The 18,612-nt window shown below is 49.8% G+C and overlaps 1 protein-coding gene across 1 annotated transcript in view; it reads left to right on the forward strand.

Annotated features, from left to right (window-relative positions):
• Positions 1 to 511: 511 nt before the first annotated feature.
• The window catches only part of LOC117884964 (alpha-2-macroglobulin-like), a gene marked incomplete at its 3' end in the record, with an annotated part of 185,606 nt that continues 167,505 nt past the window's right edge, over positions 512 to 18,612 (forward strand). Inside the window, 1 exon segment of the mRNA XM_034786033.1 lies at positions 512 to 662. Within this exon segment, the coding sequence (XP_034641924.1) occupies positions 574 to 662 (89 nt within the window).

Genomic DNA, 18,612 nt, shown 5'->3' on the forward strand with positions numbered 1-18,612 from the left:
AAAGACCAAAACCACAATGGCACCTTTTTTATATAGAATCTTAAGATTTTGGGGGGGCCAATCTGATGATGTTGAGGGTCTGACTCGCGCTTTTTGATCTCTTGTGGTTGGCAGTTCTGGGGATAGGAAAGGTTTCTCTGGAAACGCTGGGCAGGATTTGGGAGTTTGTTCCAATCCCCACAGAATGCTGCACTGGCCCTGTAATGAGCTAAAGGGCTTCTCCAACCACCGCAGAGTGCTGCTGGAGTGATACAAACAGGGGATGGGGGTAAATGGTTCAGACACAGGAGAGTGTCTCACATAAACACCTCCAATAAATACCCTTCCCTCCCAGTTTGTCAGGGTCTGGCCAGGGACAATCTCTGTGCCATGAGTCAAAGCTGTTGGCTCTGGCTCCTCCTCACGTACCTCTCTCCATTTCCCAGATGGTCCTGGCTCCCTGCCCTTATCTCGCCCCTCCCGGGAGCTGTTTGCAGAGAGGTATAAAGGGGCGGACCCAGCAGACAGCCAGGGTGCAGGGAGCCAGCGGACAAGTCTGTGTGTCTGCCTCACTCACCACCCTCACTCTGCACCATGGGGAAGGACAGGCTGCCCAGTGGCCAGAGCATCTTCCTCCTGTTCCTCTTGCTCCTCCCTGGAGACACCTCGCCCACCACCGAACCGTAAGCTGCACACGAAGGGGCTCGTGCTGTCTTCTCGTTTCTTTCCTTCATCCCCCTCGCAGCTCTGCCTATGCCCCTCAGTCCTGCCCTGCAGCCCCCGTTATTCCAGTTTCCTTGCCTGGGAGGGAGAGCTCAGAAAAGTGTTTCTCTTTTCTCCTCTTCTTTAAAGCCAGTTTGCTTCCCTTGGCAGCCACAGACTGTGCTTGTTCCCAAAGAGAGTCTGTGACCTAGATTCCTGACTGTCAGCACAGACCCTGGCAGTGGCACACTCTGCTGGAATATCCACCTGGGGCACTGCAAACTCGCAACTTGGCTGCAACCTCGCCTCCATTGAGGGGCCTGAAGAGGGCGCATGGCCAAGCTCAGCCAGGAGCTGGACGGACTCAGGGTATCCCTTTGGCAGTGTCCACTGGCAGAGAGTTTCCCTGGAGCCCAGCATAGATTAGAGCGTTTTCCCTCCAATGCGCACTCCCTTCTCCTGGTGTAGCACCCTCCTCGCTGGTGTACATGAGCAGGTGCAATTTACACTGCCCTGATTCAGCGGGCAATGGATCTAGGGTTGATAACTTTCTACTCGCACAAAACCGAACACCCTTGCCTGACCTCTGCCCTGCCCCTCCTCCAAGGCCCCGCCCATTTCCCACCCCTTCTACTAGGCCCCACCCCCACTCACTCCATCTCCCATCCCTCTCTCGTTCGCTCTCCGTACCCTCAATCACTCGCTCATTTTCATCGGGCTGGCTCAGGGGGCTGGGGTGCATGAGGGGGTTATGGCTCCAGCTGGGGGTGTAGACCCCGGGGTCAGAAATAAAGGGTTCAGGGTGCAGGAAGAGACTCCAGGCCTGGATAGGGGGTTGGGGTGCAGGGTGGGGTGAGGGCTTTGGCTGGGGTGCCATCGCTGATGTGGGGCCGGGGGTGCAGGAGGGGGCTCTGGACTAGGTTTGAGGCACGGGAGGGTAAGGCTCTGGGTGGGGCTGGGCATGAGGGGTTTGGGATGTAGGAGGGGGCTCTGGGATGGAGCTGAGGGATTCGGAGTGCAGGAGGGGGCTCTGGACTGGGGTTGAGGCATGGGGCGGTGAAGGCTCTGGGTGGGGCTGGGCATGAGGGGTTTGGACTGCAGGAGGGGGCTCTGGGCTGGGACTGAATGGTTTGGAGGGCAGGAGGGGGTTCACGGCGGGGACAGGGGATTGGGGAGCGTGAGGGGGAAGTGAGGGCTCCAGCTGGGGGTGCAGGCTTTGGGGTAGGGCTGAGGATGAGGGGTTTGGGATGCAGGAGGGTGCTCTGGGCTGGGATTGAGGGGTTAAAAGGGCAGGAGGAGGATCAGGGCTAGGGCAAGGGGTGGGGGCCCGGGAGGGTATCAGGGGTGCAGGCTCCAGGCAGCGCTTATCTCAAGTAGCTCCCGGAAGCAGCGGTATGTCCCCCTTCCAGCTCCTACGCAGAGGCATGGCCAGGTCGCTCTGAGCGCTGCCCCATCTGCAGGCACCGCCCCTGCAGTTCCCATTGGCCACGGTTCTGGGGCAGTGCTTGGGGTGGGGGCAGTGTGCGGAACCCCGTGGCTTTGCATAGGAGCAGGAGGGGGGCATGCTGGCTGCTTCCTGGGAGCCGTGTGGCGTGGATGTTAGCAGGGAGCCTGCCAGCCCCGCTGCGTGGTGCCGCCAACTGGACTGTCAATGGTCCCGTCGGCAGTGCTGACCGGAGCCACCAGGATGCCCTTTAGACTGGGTGTTCCAGTCGAAAATGGGACACCTGGTCACTTTAGATGGATCTAGTCCCACAACTCCAATGTCAGATCTCTTAATCCAATGAACTCCATATTGTTTTGAATTGCCATCCTGCCAGAAATTCTGACATTTCAAAAATTGGTTTCATTGCAAATTGGAACACACAGTCCAAATTTTTCATGGAATGGAAATCCCAGAAAAATTTTATTCAGAAAATCTAAACACTACCTGTACTATAATATAAAATGTTGCATATCCTAATATATTATATTTAATATTCTATAACATTCATATCATTATATAAAAGTCCAAATAAAACATGTTTACTTTATTTAAATGGGAAAGTCAAAACAATTCATTTAGACATTTTTCCATTCAAAATGTCAAAATTGATACGCTCCTGCAAAATGTCTCCATTGTGATGAAACTGCATTTTCTGACAAAAAAGGGTTCCGTCCAAATTCTTTACCCTAGCTCTGTTCCACTCTGAGCATGTAGTTTCATCTGGTCAGACTTGTCTGGATCCTGCACCTTTAAATGGAGAGACGACCCCTCTGTGCTGCAGAAGCACCTGCCATTTTGTGTTCGGTTGCATCCTACAGGAAAGGCCCCACTATTCTCTCTCCATCTGTCTTACCAAGACCTGCCTTTTGTCCTGTCTCGTTCTCTCGGTCTAAACTAAAGTTTGTTCTTGCTGAAAGGGCAGAGGAAGAACAGAACGTGGGGCACTGTCACCAAGTCTGTTCTGCTCTGTGAGACATTTTATGCAAATGTTAATGAAATAATTTGCATATTTGTGAATACTTTGCATACGAGCATAAATGTAAGCTCATGGTCGACAAACCCTGCCCCAAGCAGAGGGGAGGAGGGCTGGCCAAGGAGCTCAACAACACATGGCAGCTATGGGAGGTCAGTGCTGAAAGGTCTCTGGGGGCAGAGCTGCTGGGGCTGTTGTTACTGCTGGAAGCTACTGGAGCGGTAAGGCTGCTGGGGCTGGAACTCCTGGGATGCATTGGGCTGTACAGATTGAGGGGGGCTGGGGGTCTGTATGGGGGGGGGTTGGCGGCCAATATCAGACCCCTCACACTGTGCTTTTGCCCCAGCCAATGTCTGCAGCCTCTGCCCTCACCTCCAGGCTGCTTGCTCTGATCCAGCAGAGGGAGAGGAGGCGCCTGGCTGCCTGCTCAGCAAATGCCACAGCTGCCTCTAGCAGCCGTAAGGTGCAGCTGCAGGAAACTGCCTGCTGCCTTCTTGCAGCTCAGCCCTTGGTCTCTATTCTATGTAGGTTCTCGTTCTGTGCTAATCACTGTAGTACCAGCGAGCCTGCCACTAGAGTGTTAAGCAACACGACTGTCCCGTGTTGTTCCTTCTGTCATCCTCACCCCAGAGAGAGAAGTGTGTGCCGTGCAGTGTCTGGCAGAGTGGGTGTCAAATGCTACCAGAGCAGAAGGGCTGATTTCAGGCCCCCTTTGCACTCACTCTGCACCAGGTGCCAGGTGGGGGAGAATCAGCCCCCAGCCTTTATTGGCTGAGATTGAAGGTAAAGAGAAAATCACTCAGGGCTTGATCCAAAGCCCACTGAGGGGAATGGAAAGAGTCCTATTGACTTCCACGGGCTTTGGCTCAGGCCTAACAAAGGGCGAAGTGGAATTTAATCAGAGCCAGGTTAAGGCTACTCCTACCTAACTCTGTCATTTTGAAATCTTGGCTAAGCAAGATGAACAGCCCCCCGGCAGAAAGCTGGGTGTCCCAGGGAGCTTCACACTGCGGCACGTCCAGCCTCTCAGCAGTGACGCTCTGCCAGCGTCTCTGCTCTGAGTCAGCAGGCTGCAGCCATGGCTGGTGAGATCTCCTTCTGTAGTAGGGTTGCCGGGCATCCGGTTTTTGACCAGAATTCCTGCTTGAAAAGGGACCCTGGCGGCTCCGGTCAGCACTGCTGACTGGGCTGTTAAAAGTCTGGTTGGCCACCCACAGCAGGACAGGCAGGGTGCCTGCCTGGCTCTGCGAAACGCCCAGAAAGCTTCTGGCATCTGAGTCCTAGGCTTAGGGGCAGCCAGGGGAGTGCCACGCATTGCTTCCATCCCTCCCCCTAGCGCTGGGTCTGCATCTTCCATTGGCCGGGAACCACGGCCAATGGGAACTGCGGAGGCGGCGCCTGCATGCAGGGGCAGCGCGGAGACTGCAGAGCTGCCTGGTCGCGCCTCTGCCTAGGAGCCAGACATGCTGGCAGCTTCCTGGGAGCCACCTGAGGTAAGCGTCGCCCAGAGCCTGCATTCCAAACCCCCTCCCACACCCCAACCCGCTGCCCCAGCCCTGAGTCTCCTCCTGCACCCCAAAACCCTCATTCCCAATCCCACCACAAAGCCTGCACCCCCAGCTGTAGACCTCACCCCCTACCGCACCCCAATCCCTTGCCCCAGCCCCAGAGTTCCCTCCCGCGCCCTGAACGCCTCAACTCTGGCCCCACCCCAGAGCCCACACCCCCAGCCGGAGCCCTCACCCCACTCCCTCACCCCAACCCCCTCCCCCAGCCTGGTGAAAATGAGCGAAGGTCGGGGAGAGCAAGTGATGGAGGGAGGGGGGATGGAGTGAGCAGCGGCTGGGGCTCAGGGAAGGGGCATGGCAGGGGCAGAGTCTCGGAGAAAGGGCGGGGTAGGGGGCATGGCAAGGGTGTTAGCTTTTCTGCCAAATAGAAAGTTGGCAACCCTATTCTGTAGCCTAAAGCACTCTGTTGTTGTCATTGCTGGTGAGGAGCAATGAGTTCTCCGGCCAAAGCCCTGTCCACTAGGCCATGCTGCCCCTTTAGCACAATAGCCATTCCCTACAGTCAGATGTCAGCGCACACACAGCCATCCGTACATTTGTATCTCTCCATTACTGAGGGCAGCAGGTGACACACCTAGATCGACAGACAGCTAGAGAGGAGATTAGATTAATAGCCCTGATCCACACTCCTGTGTAACTGCCTGCCAGTCTCCATGGAGGTACAACAAGCATTTCATCTGAGCTCCCTCCCCCCTGTTCACATAATACAGCAAGGGGTTGTGAGATACACAAACCTCAAGTAACAGCCTGGAACTTTTCAAGCCATCCCCACTCCCTGCTGGGAGCCTGAACAAACAGCCCTTGGACAGCAATCGCTGTTAGCACAGAACTAGTTCCTTTGCTCCAGGTGGTGTCCTAGGGTCCTGGCTGACTGAGCAGACTGGCTAGTATGTTACAAAAGCAAAATGAAATTCACCATCCTGTATGTACAAATTATGGTGCAGATGGATGGTCGGGGATTCAGCTGCCACACTAGCCCATACCCTTTCATCAGTACCTTCTCCATTCCCCATCCCCGTCTCTCTGACCTGTGCCCTTCCCCTTCCCAGGCAGTATATGGTGCTAGTGCCCTTTCTGATCCACACCAACAGTCCTGAAAAGGTCTGTATCCAGCTGACCCACCTGAACGAGTCTGTGACGCTGAGCACCACGCTGGAATACGCAGGGGAGAACAGGAGCCTGATCGCAGATGTGGTGTCAGAGAAGGACGTGTTCAAGTGCGTCCCGTTCACAGTGAGTATCTGGCCCCCACACGGTTTATTACCTGAGTCTGTAAGATAGTGACAGCCTGGGACCAACCCCTGAAAGGCCTGATACCATCAATAATCCCAGGCTCAGGTAGGAGAGGTTCAAGTAAAACCACGGTCCGTGGCTGGCAGTCCTGTGGGTGACTCATTAGGAGTGATCTTCAGTCAGTGCTGAGCTCAGTGCCTGGCACGATGCTGGGAGAGGCTGTGCTACAGGCTGTGGTGTGGCTGGCTTTGTTGGGTGGTTTTCTCTCTGAGCCTCTTGCGGCTGAGGACTGGTCTCCCATTTCTCAGGGGGCTCCACAAGTCTCTGAGTAAGACCGGAAAGAAAGCCATGGAAGGAGAAGGTTAGAGAACTTCTTCGGGACCATTGATGTCCATGAGCTCATCTTGTGCCTCTCCCGAGGGCCAGTTCAGGGTTTCTCCCTGCAGCTCTCAAGGCTGGCTGGAGGGACAGTAGAAGAAAATGGACCCAGCCCAGAAGTAATTAATCAAATGTAGCTTCCCATTTTCCTTCATCTCTGGGATCCACAGCTGGGGGGACATGATCACAGTCCATCAATCCCTTTGAGGAAGGAGCATAACGAGGGAAGGGAAATGACCCCCAGTCTTGGCAAGAGGCAGCACAAGGGGAGATGGGCAGAAGGAAAAGCTGAGACTAAGACATCGGGGGAAGTTCTTAAGATATGAGCTGCTGGGGTGGAGGAGTCCGAGACTCCTGGTAGGGAGGGCATGGCCGGGGGTGGCAGGCAGAGTCTCCTCTGGAGGAGGTGGTGGAGGCCCCATCACTGCAAAGATTCTGGCAGCATAGAGGAGACATTAGTGAGGATGGAGGAGAAGAGTCCTGCAAAACCAGAGTGAGGTCAGACTGGCAGAGCCCCAGACCCCACAATCCCTGATTCTGGTAGGTCGTGGGGACCTTTTTGGCTGGGTTCCATGTACAACTCCAGCCTCCAAAGGCTCAGTGCAGAGGGGAGCGTCTCTAAGGCAGCAGCTCTTTTGCTGTTCTCCAGGTTCCAAAGTCCAGAAGCTCATCAGCAGCGTTTCTCACGGTGCTGGTGAAGGGGCCGACGCTGGAGTTCAGGAGCCGGAAATCGGTGCTGGTCAAGAACTCAGAGAGCCTGGTCTTTGTCCAGACAGACAAACCCATCTACAAACCTGGACAAACAGGTACAGGGAATCAGGTGGGGAATTAGATACAGAGCAGGAAATCCTCCCTGCCTCCCCAGAGACCCCACAACTTGTCACCAAGTTAGTTCAGCTGGCCGTAAACCTGCCTTCCCACCTCCTTCCCGCTAGTCACAAAGCTGGGGAGTGTGGTGCATGCATCCAACCCTGCATGTGTCCATGGGTCATTGCATCAGGGCCAGGAAGAGACACAGCAGCTGCCTCAATGACTGATGGTCCCTGGGTGAGCGGCTGCAGGTGTAACAGTGAAAATCTCTTCTTCTCTCTATCTTGCCCTCTGCAGTTCTGTTTCGGATCGTCTCTCTGGACGAAGACTTCCGTCCCCTGAATGAGAAGGTAGGTCTGATCGCTGGTCAGTTTCCATGGCTGACTTGGTGAGCGCTGATGATGACCCTTTAAAGTGCTTTGTGATTCCCGGGGAACTTATTTGTATTAACATCTGTCTAGAGTTGTAAAAGTGACTCTGTAAATCAAATGATCCCATCTGATTCCCCACATCTTCTACGTGGGGATCAGTTTCTGCCATGATTTACACTCCATTCTACTTCATTGACAGAGTGTACATAGGACAGAATATGTCTCTTTATGGCACAATATGAATTATTATACTAGATTACAATATTGTAAAGCTGGCTAGTGTGGAAATGCACCACTGCCCTCTACTGGTTGGAATCTGAAATGCACAATTCTGTATCTTAAGGCTACTACTTTGTTGCAGAGGTCACAGAAATTGTGAATTTCAATAAAATCCATGAAATCTTGGACATGGCTGTAAAAACTCATTTGATTTGCCCCCAGACCAAGTGGTGTCGCGACCTGGAACATGGGAATGCAGCCCCACTCAGGCTTCGCCTGTCTGACCCTCCTTCTCCATCTGTAGCAGGGTGGACGGGCCAAACCTGAGCGGCACTGTGACCTCATGCACCAGGTCCCAATGTCCAAAATGGGGAGTCGGGCTCGGTGCTGCAGGACAGGAGCTGCCGCTGTAGGGTGAGCACAGCATGCCCCCCTCACTGCTCCGGGCCTCCCCTTTCAGCACCCTCACCATACTGTTGTGCATGTTGATGTAGTGCAAACTACATTATTTGGTGACCTTGCCATAACTTACCGTTTTTCCCCCCACACCGCTGCTGTGAAATTTACTAAAAATTTCTGTGCTGAAATCGTAGCCTTAGCCATAGGCCTTATGCTGCGGACAGCTAACAATGATTCTTCTTTGGATTCCATGGTTGAGGCCTGGGCAGGTGGGTCAGAGTTCTGTGCCTTCTGCTGTTGCCATGAGTTTTGAAAGGCCATGGTGTATGGTAGAGTGACAGTCATGACATCAGAGATGGTCACACATTTGCTATAATGTGGAACCCCACAATGTTTTTCCAGAGTCACTGGTCAGAGACTAAATCCCTCTGAAGTGACTTTATGGACAGCTACTAAAATAGCTGATAATTCTGGCTTCCAAATGGGATCCTCTCCACCAGCAGCCCAGCTACAGAGGAGACTATGGGGTTACCTCCTGTCTGCTTCCTGCCTCTGCCATTACATCTGATCAATAGGCTGGCATGTGAGGAAATACCCCAAGAGGAAGTAGGGTTAAAGAAATGTTTAGATGGGATGATCCTTGCTCTGAGATGCTGGGCCACATTCCGATCTCATTTGTACCACTCTCTATCTGGAACAACTCCACTGACTTCATGGAAACTGGGGTTGATGTGAGATCCTAGATTGATGAGTGCATTAACTCATAGTAACTAACAGCAGTTACTGGGGACAAAATTTGGCCAGTGGGCTAAGCTGATTCTGAGATTATCTTGGCAAAGATCTTGGGGAGGATGTTCATCTTTGCCCTGGAGCAGGGAATGGAAATTGTCCTGTTAGGATCATGTTGCCAGAAGTAAGTAAACTGGAAAAAGTCCAGAGGAGAACAAAAAATGAGAAGAGGTTTCAAAAACCTGATCTGTAAGGAAAGGTTGAAAGAATTGGGCCTGTTTAGTCTAAAGAAAAGACGGCTGAGGGGGACCTAACAGTAATAATCAGATATGTAAAACGTTGGTATAAAGGAGACTGATCAGTTGTTCTCTATATCCAAGAAGTAATCGATTTAGTTGGCAACAAGGGAGATTTAGACTGTAAAGTAGGAAACCCTTTCTAACTCTAAGGATAGTTATGCACTGGAACAGGTTACCAAGGGAGGTTGTGGAATCCCCATCATTGGAGGTTTGTAAGAACAGGTTGGACAAACAACTGTCAGGGATGGTCTAGGTTAATTTGGTCTTTCCTCAGCACAGGGAATGGACTAGATGATTTCTGGAGGTCCCTTCCCGCCCTACATTTCTGGGATTTTATAATTCTGTCCTACATGATAAATTGCTCACAGTTTGTGGAGCTAGGAATCTCCCTCTATCTTCTGTGTTACATATAAAAAATCATAATCCTCTGTTTGTGGCATCCTTACGGACCTTCTGAATATAGGGAACAGGGCTTTGGGGCAGAGGGAATGAGTAGCAGGGCAGATGAATCTCCAGAGGCAAAAGATGATCATTGTTCTGAAGGTAAAGGAGCAGGCTAGTGTAACAGGGAGATTCTGATCACTTCATCTTATCACAAGGAAACGTAAAACACTACCGGAGAAGTTAGTGCTTTGAACAGAATTGCAAAGAATAACTATCGAAGAAGAAACCGTTGGTTTCAACAAGCAGAGTAAGACAGGAATAACTGGCTTCTCCAGTGCTTAATTTGTAATGAAAGGTGCTGGGGGCTCAAGCAATTTTTTTTTTACTTTCGTAAGTGATGCAGCAAGCCCGGAGGTGCCGGGGCTATTTACTGCCAAGCCCGGAGGTGCCGGGGCTATTTACTGCCAAGCCCAAGGGTGCCGGGGCTATTTACTGCCAAGCCCGGAGGTGCCGGGGCTATTTACTGCCAAGCCCGAAGGTGCCGGGGCTATTTACTGCCAAGCCCGGAGGTGCCAGAGCTATTTACTGCCAAGCCCGGAGGTGCCGGGGCTCAGCCCTGGTACAAATTAAGCACTGGCCTCTCCATTTGATAAGACTGGAAATCAGAGACTTTCAGTGGTGGCTTTAGGAACATCCTAAGGCCCTGATTCCCCAGTGCCGTGCACCTTGCGGCATCATTAACACCAGAGCAAAGTGGACATAAAACATTGCCAAATGAGGCTGGTTCTGTGTGTCCCACTTTGCACTGGTGTGAGTGACAGCACCAGGGTGGGCCAGCAGTGAGTCAGGCCCTGAGGAGATCACCTCTGTCTTGTGGGAAGTCAAGTCCCCTATACCTGACTCTGTCACACCTTCCTGCACATCGTACATTGTGATTTTGCTGACCCCCTTCCACGACCTCGCTGTGAGTTTGCATGTGCAGGAGAAGGGGTCCCTGAGGAGACATCCCAGCAACAGGCCCCGCCTCATGCTGCAGAGCAGGACACAGAGAATTGAGTTGCCACCTGAAAGCCCTGGAAACCAGCAACTTTCCAAATGGCTACACACTCAGGGGCACATTTCCAAAGTGCCTCAGTGACTTAGAAACCCAAGTACCATTTTCAGAAGTGACTTGGGCACTTTGGGCCCGATTGCCAATGGGATTTAAAGATGCCTAGTGGATTTTCAGAAGCACATAGGAGGGTTAAGAGCCTAACTCCCATTGTCTGTGGTGGGAACTAGGTACCTCAGCTCTTGGAAACTCCTCTACGTACCTGTCTGCATTGTTAGGCACCTAAATACCTTTACAAATCTGCCCCCAAGTCTCACTGAAAGTCAGTGGCTCTTTGGCTCCTAAGCCACAGAACTGCAAAGGTACGTAGGTGCCTGACTCCCATTGAAATCAACGGGAGTTAGATACACAAGTCCCTTTGTGGATGTGGCCTAAAGTGCCTAAATCACTTTTGAAAAAGGCTCCTGTGATAAATGAAGGGGGCGGGAGAGCTCCCTTTTATGGACACCCAGCCTGCCAGTTAGCTACAAAATCCCTGTTAGTAGCTGTTCTCTACTTGCTTTACTGTAAAGGGTTAAAAAAGCCCATAGGTAAAAGGAAGGGAGTGGGCACCTGATCAAAAGAGCCAATGGAAATGCCAGAACTTTTTAAAATTGGGGGAAAAAATTCCCATTATCTGTCTTTCTGTTGTTCTCTGAAAAGAGGAGACACAGAGCAGCAATGCTGTAAGAAGCTTTAAACCAGGTATGAAAAATCATCAAATCATACCTCAAAACTACGTATCTGAAACCCCCGATATGTAAGTAGATCAGGGAATGTCTAGGAAGATGCAATTAGGTTTATCTCTTTTATTTCTTTATGGCTTGTGGACTCTGTGGAAGAAAACAAGTCCTCACTTTGCGTTTGTTAGCAACAAGTCAGAGACGGTTTATTACGAGCAATTGCAAGGGAAGACTGTGGTCGGACAGGGGGTCCCCTGACCTTAGGCAGATCTTCCCCCTTCAAGCAGTATAAGACAAGTATTTATACTTTCCCGTTACATACATCAACGGCTAACGGTTATCCTTTGTTTATACAAATTCCCTCCAGATGCTACCTTATCTCAAGGTTTCTGCTTAAATCAGCATTCCATCCTTATCAATTCAAAGCAAGGCGAAAACAGTATCTCTTACAACTCTCGCATTGTTAGGGTTAGGGTTTCCTTTCACTCTATCCTTAAATTGACTAAGACATCTACCCCCAGATCCTCCTTTTTCTCTTTTTTTTAATTCTGCTTCCACATTCCCCCCTTTTTGTCCTTATAGCACAACCAATATTGTTAAATCTCTATTTTCATTAGACATTGTATTTCTGTTTCCAGATTAGTAAGATCGACCTTATACGTTTTGGTTAGTTGTAACGGTCATACATGATTAGAATGAACATGCAAGCTATTTCCATTATTACACCTCTTAGAACAATAAAACATTCCTAGAATAAACAAAAACAATAAAATTATCAACATCCCCAATATAATTCTATGATGTGGTTGTCCCAGAGCCTTAGTTACATAACATGATATATCATAATTAGTACACGAGAGATGTTCAGTAGGGAGTATGGAGAGCATGTCTTTCAATTTGATATATATTTTCTGTACTTCTGGTAAGAGGGAAAGCAGGTTTTGGAATCGATCAGGTACTAAAGCAGTCCAATTAAAGGGTATTTGGAACCTAAGGGTTGACCGTAAGACTCGGTCTGCAGGCCAATAGATAATATAGCTTCCTGCAGCAGTGATAAGATTAAAATGTGTCACTTGCAAAAGGAAGCTCTTAACATATACACAACTATCATTAGCCTGAAAAATCGGGTGTCCTGCCAGGGTTGTTCCTAGTCCCATGCCTTCCCAACAAACGTTGTCATGAACCGTGACAATCTTTCCTTGTTTCAACTTTCGTACACTCTGAAGCTGCGGGGATGCTAGAGGCCAGAGTGTCCATTGGCTTCCTATCCCTATCCAAATATCGGGTGTTATTCCAGGAGCACTGACTACAAATCAGCTAGGCTCACCAGGTGGTTTAATTTCCCAAATATTGCAGTGAATTACCCAATCCCACATGCATCCTCCCCGCAGACCCGTCAGGATTCGGTATGTAGGAGCCCACACCCCTCCAACTGGCCCGTATGCTTGGAAGGAGCACTGCGAGCATCTGCATTTCCACCCTGAAGCCCTCCAGGTATGTCTCCAAGGCCACAACTCAGATGGCACCCCCGAAGCATTAGTAAGGGCAGTGGGCCAAGTTTGATGCTGAAGATCACTCCGAATGGCCATGAGGTGGTCATTCAGGAAATCCTGAATCTCTGAACAGGCCAAATCCCACTGCAATACCTTTCCCACCTCAGTGATGTTTAGTACCATCTTTGTCAGTAGTTCCTGGGTTATTGAGCTGAGGGTGGAGATAACATGCAATTCACCGATTCCAGGCTGTATCTGGGCCAACTCTGCTCCAGTAATAAGTCCCGTGGCTTCCTCCAGCTGCCCTAGTTTTTCCTCTTGTTGTTGGCCCTTGTAAATGTTCCAAATTGCCGCTGCGCTATTGGTACCATCCCATAGATGTTCGTTCAAGTCCCTTTTCCTTCTAGAAAAGACCCATGCCCTTTGCTCTGCTAACCGAATGGCAGCCCCCTTGGAGCAATTTGGGTATAAAAAGGTAACCTGAAAACTGGATAATGGCAGTGTGAATTTTACAATCCCTAGCATGGCATTAACTATTGTCCATCGATATCCTAGCACATTTCTTTGGTACAGTGTCATGCCACATCTGTTGGTTAACAATTCTCATATAGCTCGGGAAAACATCAACATTAATGGCATAGGAAGGAGAATATTGCAATATGGTGCAGGTTAAGTTATTGGTTATCGGGATTAATTCAGTACAGGTAAAATTGCCGTTAGTGGAGCACACTTTCTGAGTATGAGTTTGATTATTTACTAATTGGGTAACCAAATAACAATAAGGACACCTTCCTTCCAACATATTGCAGGCTCTGGGAATGGCCATCATGTCAACCCCGCTATGAAACCTACTAATCTCAATGACGGATACTTAAAACTCATTTGTAGTGATATCATACACTTCTATCTCTACTGACCCGTCTGTTTTCCACTCAATCATTCGCTTGTATGAGATATTCTGAGCCTTAAAAAATAAATTTTCCAAACAATATTTAAGTAAATCACTAAGGTGTGAAGGTCTTGGCCATTGGGTTTCATCAGAATATATGGTATTGTTGATATTTGGGTAAGTTACAGAGGTGGTGGAGGAGCTGGCGGGGGCAGTGTTCGTGGCAGCAAAGCGCCTTTGGTATTCATCATCCGAAGCCAATTAGGGAGGGCAGTGCATTCTGATGGTACTTGTCCATAAGCACAGAGCCCAGCCCCTGGAAGAAACCCAAACCACCACTCAACCCCACATTCCCAAGAACGGTCCCCGCAAGTCCCTCCCTCCAATGTACAATACTCAGTTTCCTCCACCAAGACCAATTCTTAATGTCTTCTGTAGTCAGGAATCCCTGAACTTTGGCGGTTTTGGTGGAGCAAGTGTTCCTTCTCTTTTCCTGGAGTAGTCGTGGTGCAGGATCATGCAGGGGAGAGGTTACCAGCATGTCATCCTGTAGTGGTTTGGTTCCTTTAACAGATGCTGGATATATGGCGGTTCTGTTAATGGACAAGGGAGAAGTTACTAGCACTTCACCTTGTCTTTTTTCCTGCTGTCCAGGAGGAGGGAAAGAGGTACAAGAAGGAGAGAGAGGCTGATCAGCAGTTGGAGTAGAATCATCTCGAGGCGGTGGGGCCTTTTTGCAGTGAGAAGCATGGGTCCAGGCACTGAGTCCCTGGCACTTCACGGCAGTGTTGGTAGTCAACAGAACTTGATAAGGGCCTTTCCAGCGTGGGGTTAGAGCGGTCCTTCATTGATGGACCTTTATGGAGACCCAGTCTCCTGGTTCCAATGAATGACAGGGTTGCTCAGGATCCTTAGGTAGTACTTCTTTCACCTGTGAATAAAGAGACCTGACACATTTCATTAGTGCCTGGCAGTAATTAAACATTGTACCTTTGCTAAACATTGCTAGTGAAGGCAGGGGGCTGGACTCAATGACCTTTCAAGGTCCCTTCCAGTTCTAGGAGATAAGATATCTCCATTAATTTAATTTAATAAAATTTCCCGGTTTCTTTACTGGCAGAATAGGTGTATTACAAAAACTGGTAGCAGGGATGATAATACCTTTCTGTAACAAAGAATCTATCACTGGAGCTATTCCTTCTTCCACTTCAGGATGTAGTGGATATTGTGGTACCCTTGAAAGTGGTTTGAAAGGGTCAACAAGAATTTTAACTGGTTCGGCTGTTTGAATCTGCTCTACTTCGTTTGCATGCTGAGACCAAAGATAAGAGGGTACTTGTGACAACAACTTAACAAGATCATTGCTGAGAGCCGCATTTGATTGGGCTGGCTCCTTTGTTTGACGGGTGGCCAGCACTAGTTGGTATTCTCATCAGGGACTTCTAAGAACACGCCGTCTGGCGTGCAATAGGTACCAGCAAGTTAACAGGAGAGGAAGGGCTGAGTAAAAAGGCATGTTGATCTGAAATGAGTCCCAAGGAAACAAAAAGGGGTTTAGTAATAGGATGAGGTACAGTCTGGTTTGAAATACCGATGGCATTAATGGACGAGGATGACAAGGGAATGGAGGGAAACTCAAAGGACCTTAAAGCTGATCTGCTAGCACCAGTATCTACAAGACAAGCTACAGGTTGTCCTTCAATTTTACAATTTACATACGGGCCTTTTTGATCAAGAGGAATTAAAGAATGCATGATGAGTTATGTTCCCTCAGACTGTCCTAATAGGAATTATTTTGTGGAGAAAACACAGGCGTATCAGGGTTCAGGAATGGGGGCAGGGGGATTTGAGGAGGTTGGTTCGGGCATTCATTTTTCCAATGCCCCTCCTGGCCACAGTAATGGCACGTATTGTTCCCTGTCAAGTCAGGGCGTGAGGGACCTCTCCCTCTTCCTCTCCCCCAACTTCCTCCTCTCCCACCCCTCATTACCCCACGGCCTCTATGTTGATAAGTCTGCAACTGCAAGGCCAGTAGTTTTGTTTCAGAACTTTCTTTCTTCTGCTCTATGCAAGCTATACAATGGTTGGCAACTGTCACCAATTCAGAAAGGGGTTTAGTTTGCCAGCCGATGAAGATCAACTTCAACTGCTGTTGAACCTTTGGCAAAAGTCCTTGAACAAAAGTAGCCCCCACTGCCTCTCTGGCATTGTTAGCTGGCTGGGCAATCCCCGAATATTGTTCAAGCACTTTTGTCAATTTATCTAAATAATTGGTGGGGGACTCGCCTTTGTTCTGTTTACAGTTGTTGATCTTTGTCCAATCCGTTTTCCTAGGGCAAATTTCCAGAATGGCGATCATGGGGTGATTCCTAGCCTGAGCCAGGGCATCTCCAATTCCGGGGTCAGCGTTGGGCCATAGGGCCTGAGCGAGTTGCAGTTGTTGGACTTCAGATGGCAGAACTACTCGCAAGAGTTGGTTAACGTCTGCCCATGATGGATTGTAACACTGAATCACTGTCTAGAGTTCCTCTCTAAATTTTTCTGGTTCATCTCTAATATTAGGAAATTCCTTAACTAAATTTCTAAGGTCCCCCGGTGTCCAGGGGGCATGTACAGTAACCAAGTGATCTCCTTCACCAGGCAATTGCCTTAAGGGAGCCTGGATCACTACTGACTGGTCTTGTTGGCTCCTAGTGTGTTTGGAGACTGGGCTGCAAGTATCAGAGCTGAGCGAGATGTTGGATAGATCAGGAACAGCCCTCGGCTTCTGATGTGGCTAGGGCGGCGGAGGGGGGTGTTCCTCTCCGGAATGAATGTCCTGTGTAGCCGATACATGTGGTGGTGATGATGGCGCTACCATTTGGAAGCCATCAGAAGGCATAGTCTGTGCGGCCCCGAGGTGCTGGGGGGAAGATGGCGGCAGCTGTTGCCCACGTCCTGCCGGAGGCATAGCCCACTGAGAAGCACTGTTGAAAAAATCCACAATGTCCTCAGCTGTCTCCTCCTCGCTCTCAGTCTTTACTAATTGGGGATATAAAGGAGCCGAGGGGGTTGACAAGCTAGTTTGGGTAGGGGACATCCGGGTGCCTTGCATTTAGGTTTTAAATCCTGCACTTGGGTTTTTAACTTTTCCTGGGAGTCCTTTAGACTCTGCACTTGAGACTCATGGAGTCTCTTTGTGGCTTCCTCCCACCAATAGACAAATTGTTCCCACTGTATGCAGGGCCGGCTCCAGGCACCAGCGCAGCAAGCAGGTGCTTGGGGCGGCCAACGGAGAGGGGCGGCATGCCCGGCTCTTCTGCGGTAATTCGGCAGCGGGTCCCTCAGTCTCTCTCGGAGGGAAGGACTTGCCGCCGAATTGCCGCCGAAGAATGAAGCAGTGCCGTAGAGCTGCCGCCAAAGTGCCGCTGATCGCGGCTATTTCTTTTTTTTTTTTTTTTTTGCCGCTTGGGGCGGCAGAGTCGCTGGAGCCGGCCCTGACTGTATGTCAGGGATTTTTGGTGATTCAAGAGCTCCTCTGAGGTGTATGATCTTATCTAAATCAAAGGTACCTTCTAGCAGAAACTGTTTAGATGGATTAGCACGCGTGTAAAAATTCCAGTTATCTAGATACTTACAAGTCGTAGGACTATAATGCACATACATGTAGTATGCAGGGGTGCCTTTCGGCAGTGCGGGAATATTCTTAGACTGGTCACCACCCATTTTTCAGGCACTCAGGGAAAGTTCACTGGGCCACGAGGTTCGGCTCACTCCCCTTGCTTTCAGAACTCCCACATGCGGTAGTCCTGGGGAGGCTGGAGTCAGCGTAAGTCCCAGACCTGGTCAGCGAATAAGTAAGGGAAGACTTTGGCTCTCTCACACTCCAGGGAAAGGGTCTATTGGGTTATGGGGTTCCACCGTTCAGCGGCTTGAGTCCCAGACCTGGTCAGCAGACTTGGCAAGGGAAACCTTCTGCTGGGTCAGAAGGTTCGGCTGACTCCGCTTGCTTTCAGAACTACCACATGGGGTAGTCCTGGGCCGGCTGGAGTCAGCTTAAGTCTTTAGACCTGGTCAGCCGCATTTACTCCTCACTCATTCACTCAGTCTTATTCATTCCCCTATACCTGGATGCAGCTCGTTTAACCATAACCTTAATTCCTTACATCCGGATTTATCACAACTTTTTCCTTATTTGAAGCGGCAATCTCCTCAGCACCACTTTGCATCTGACCTTGTTGCAAAATCAATAAGTTCGCATGGCGTGAGCGCAAGAGGGACGGACGGCCCCGTGGGCAGTCCTCCTCTGAACCCCACTAGAGCTTTCAAAAGGTCTCTTACCTCTTGTCTGGCACCTTGGGGTTCGTAGTGATTGCCGGGTGTTGCCATCTGAGTCATGGCACCAAATTGTGGAAGAAAACAAGTCCTCACTCTGCATTTGTTAGCAACAAGTCAGAGACAGTTTATTACAAGCAATTGCAAGGGAAGACTATGGTCGGATGGGGGTCCCCTGACCTTAGGCAGATCTTCCCTCTACAAGCAGTATAAGACAAGTATTTATACTTTCCCGTTACATACATCAACAGCTAACGGTAATCCTTTGTTTATACAAATTCCCTCCAGACGCTACCTTATCTCAAGGTTTCTGCTTAAGTCAGCATTCCATCCTTATCAACTAAAAGCAAGGCGAAAACAGTATCTCTTACAACTCTCGCATTGTTAGGGTTAGAGTTAGGGTTAGGGTTTCCTTTCACTCTATCCTTAAATTGACTAAGACATCTACCCCCAGATCCTCCTTTTTCTCTTTTTAATTCTGCTTCCACAACTCCTCTGTGCTAACCCCAGGTGCTTTTGTTTTGCTTGTAACCTTTAAGCTGGACCTCAAGAGAGCTATCTTGGTGCTTAATTATTATATTTGCTCTTTTTTAAATCTAGCAATAGCCTCCGT

Source organism: Trachemys scripta, chromosome 1, assembly GCF_013100865.1.
Source record: "Trachemys scripta elegans isolate TJP31775 chromosome 1, CAS_Tse_1.0, whole genome shotgun sequence".
Classification (NCBI taxonomy): domain Eukaryota; kingdom Metazoa; phylum Chordata; order Testudines; family Emydidae; genus Trachemys; species Trachemys scripta.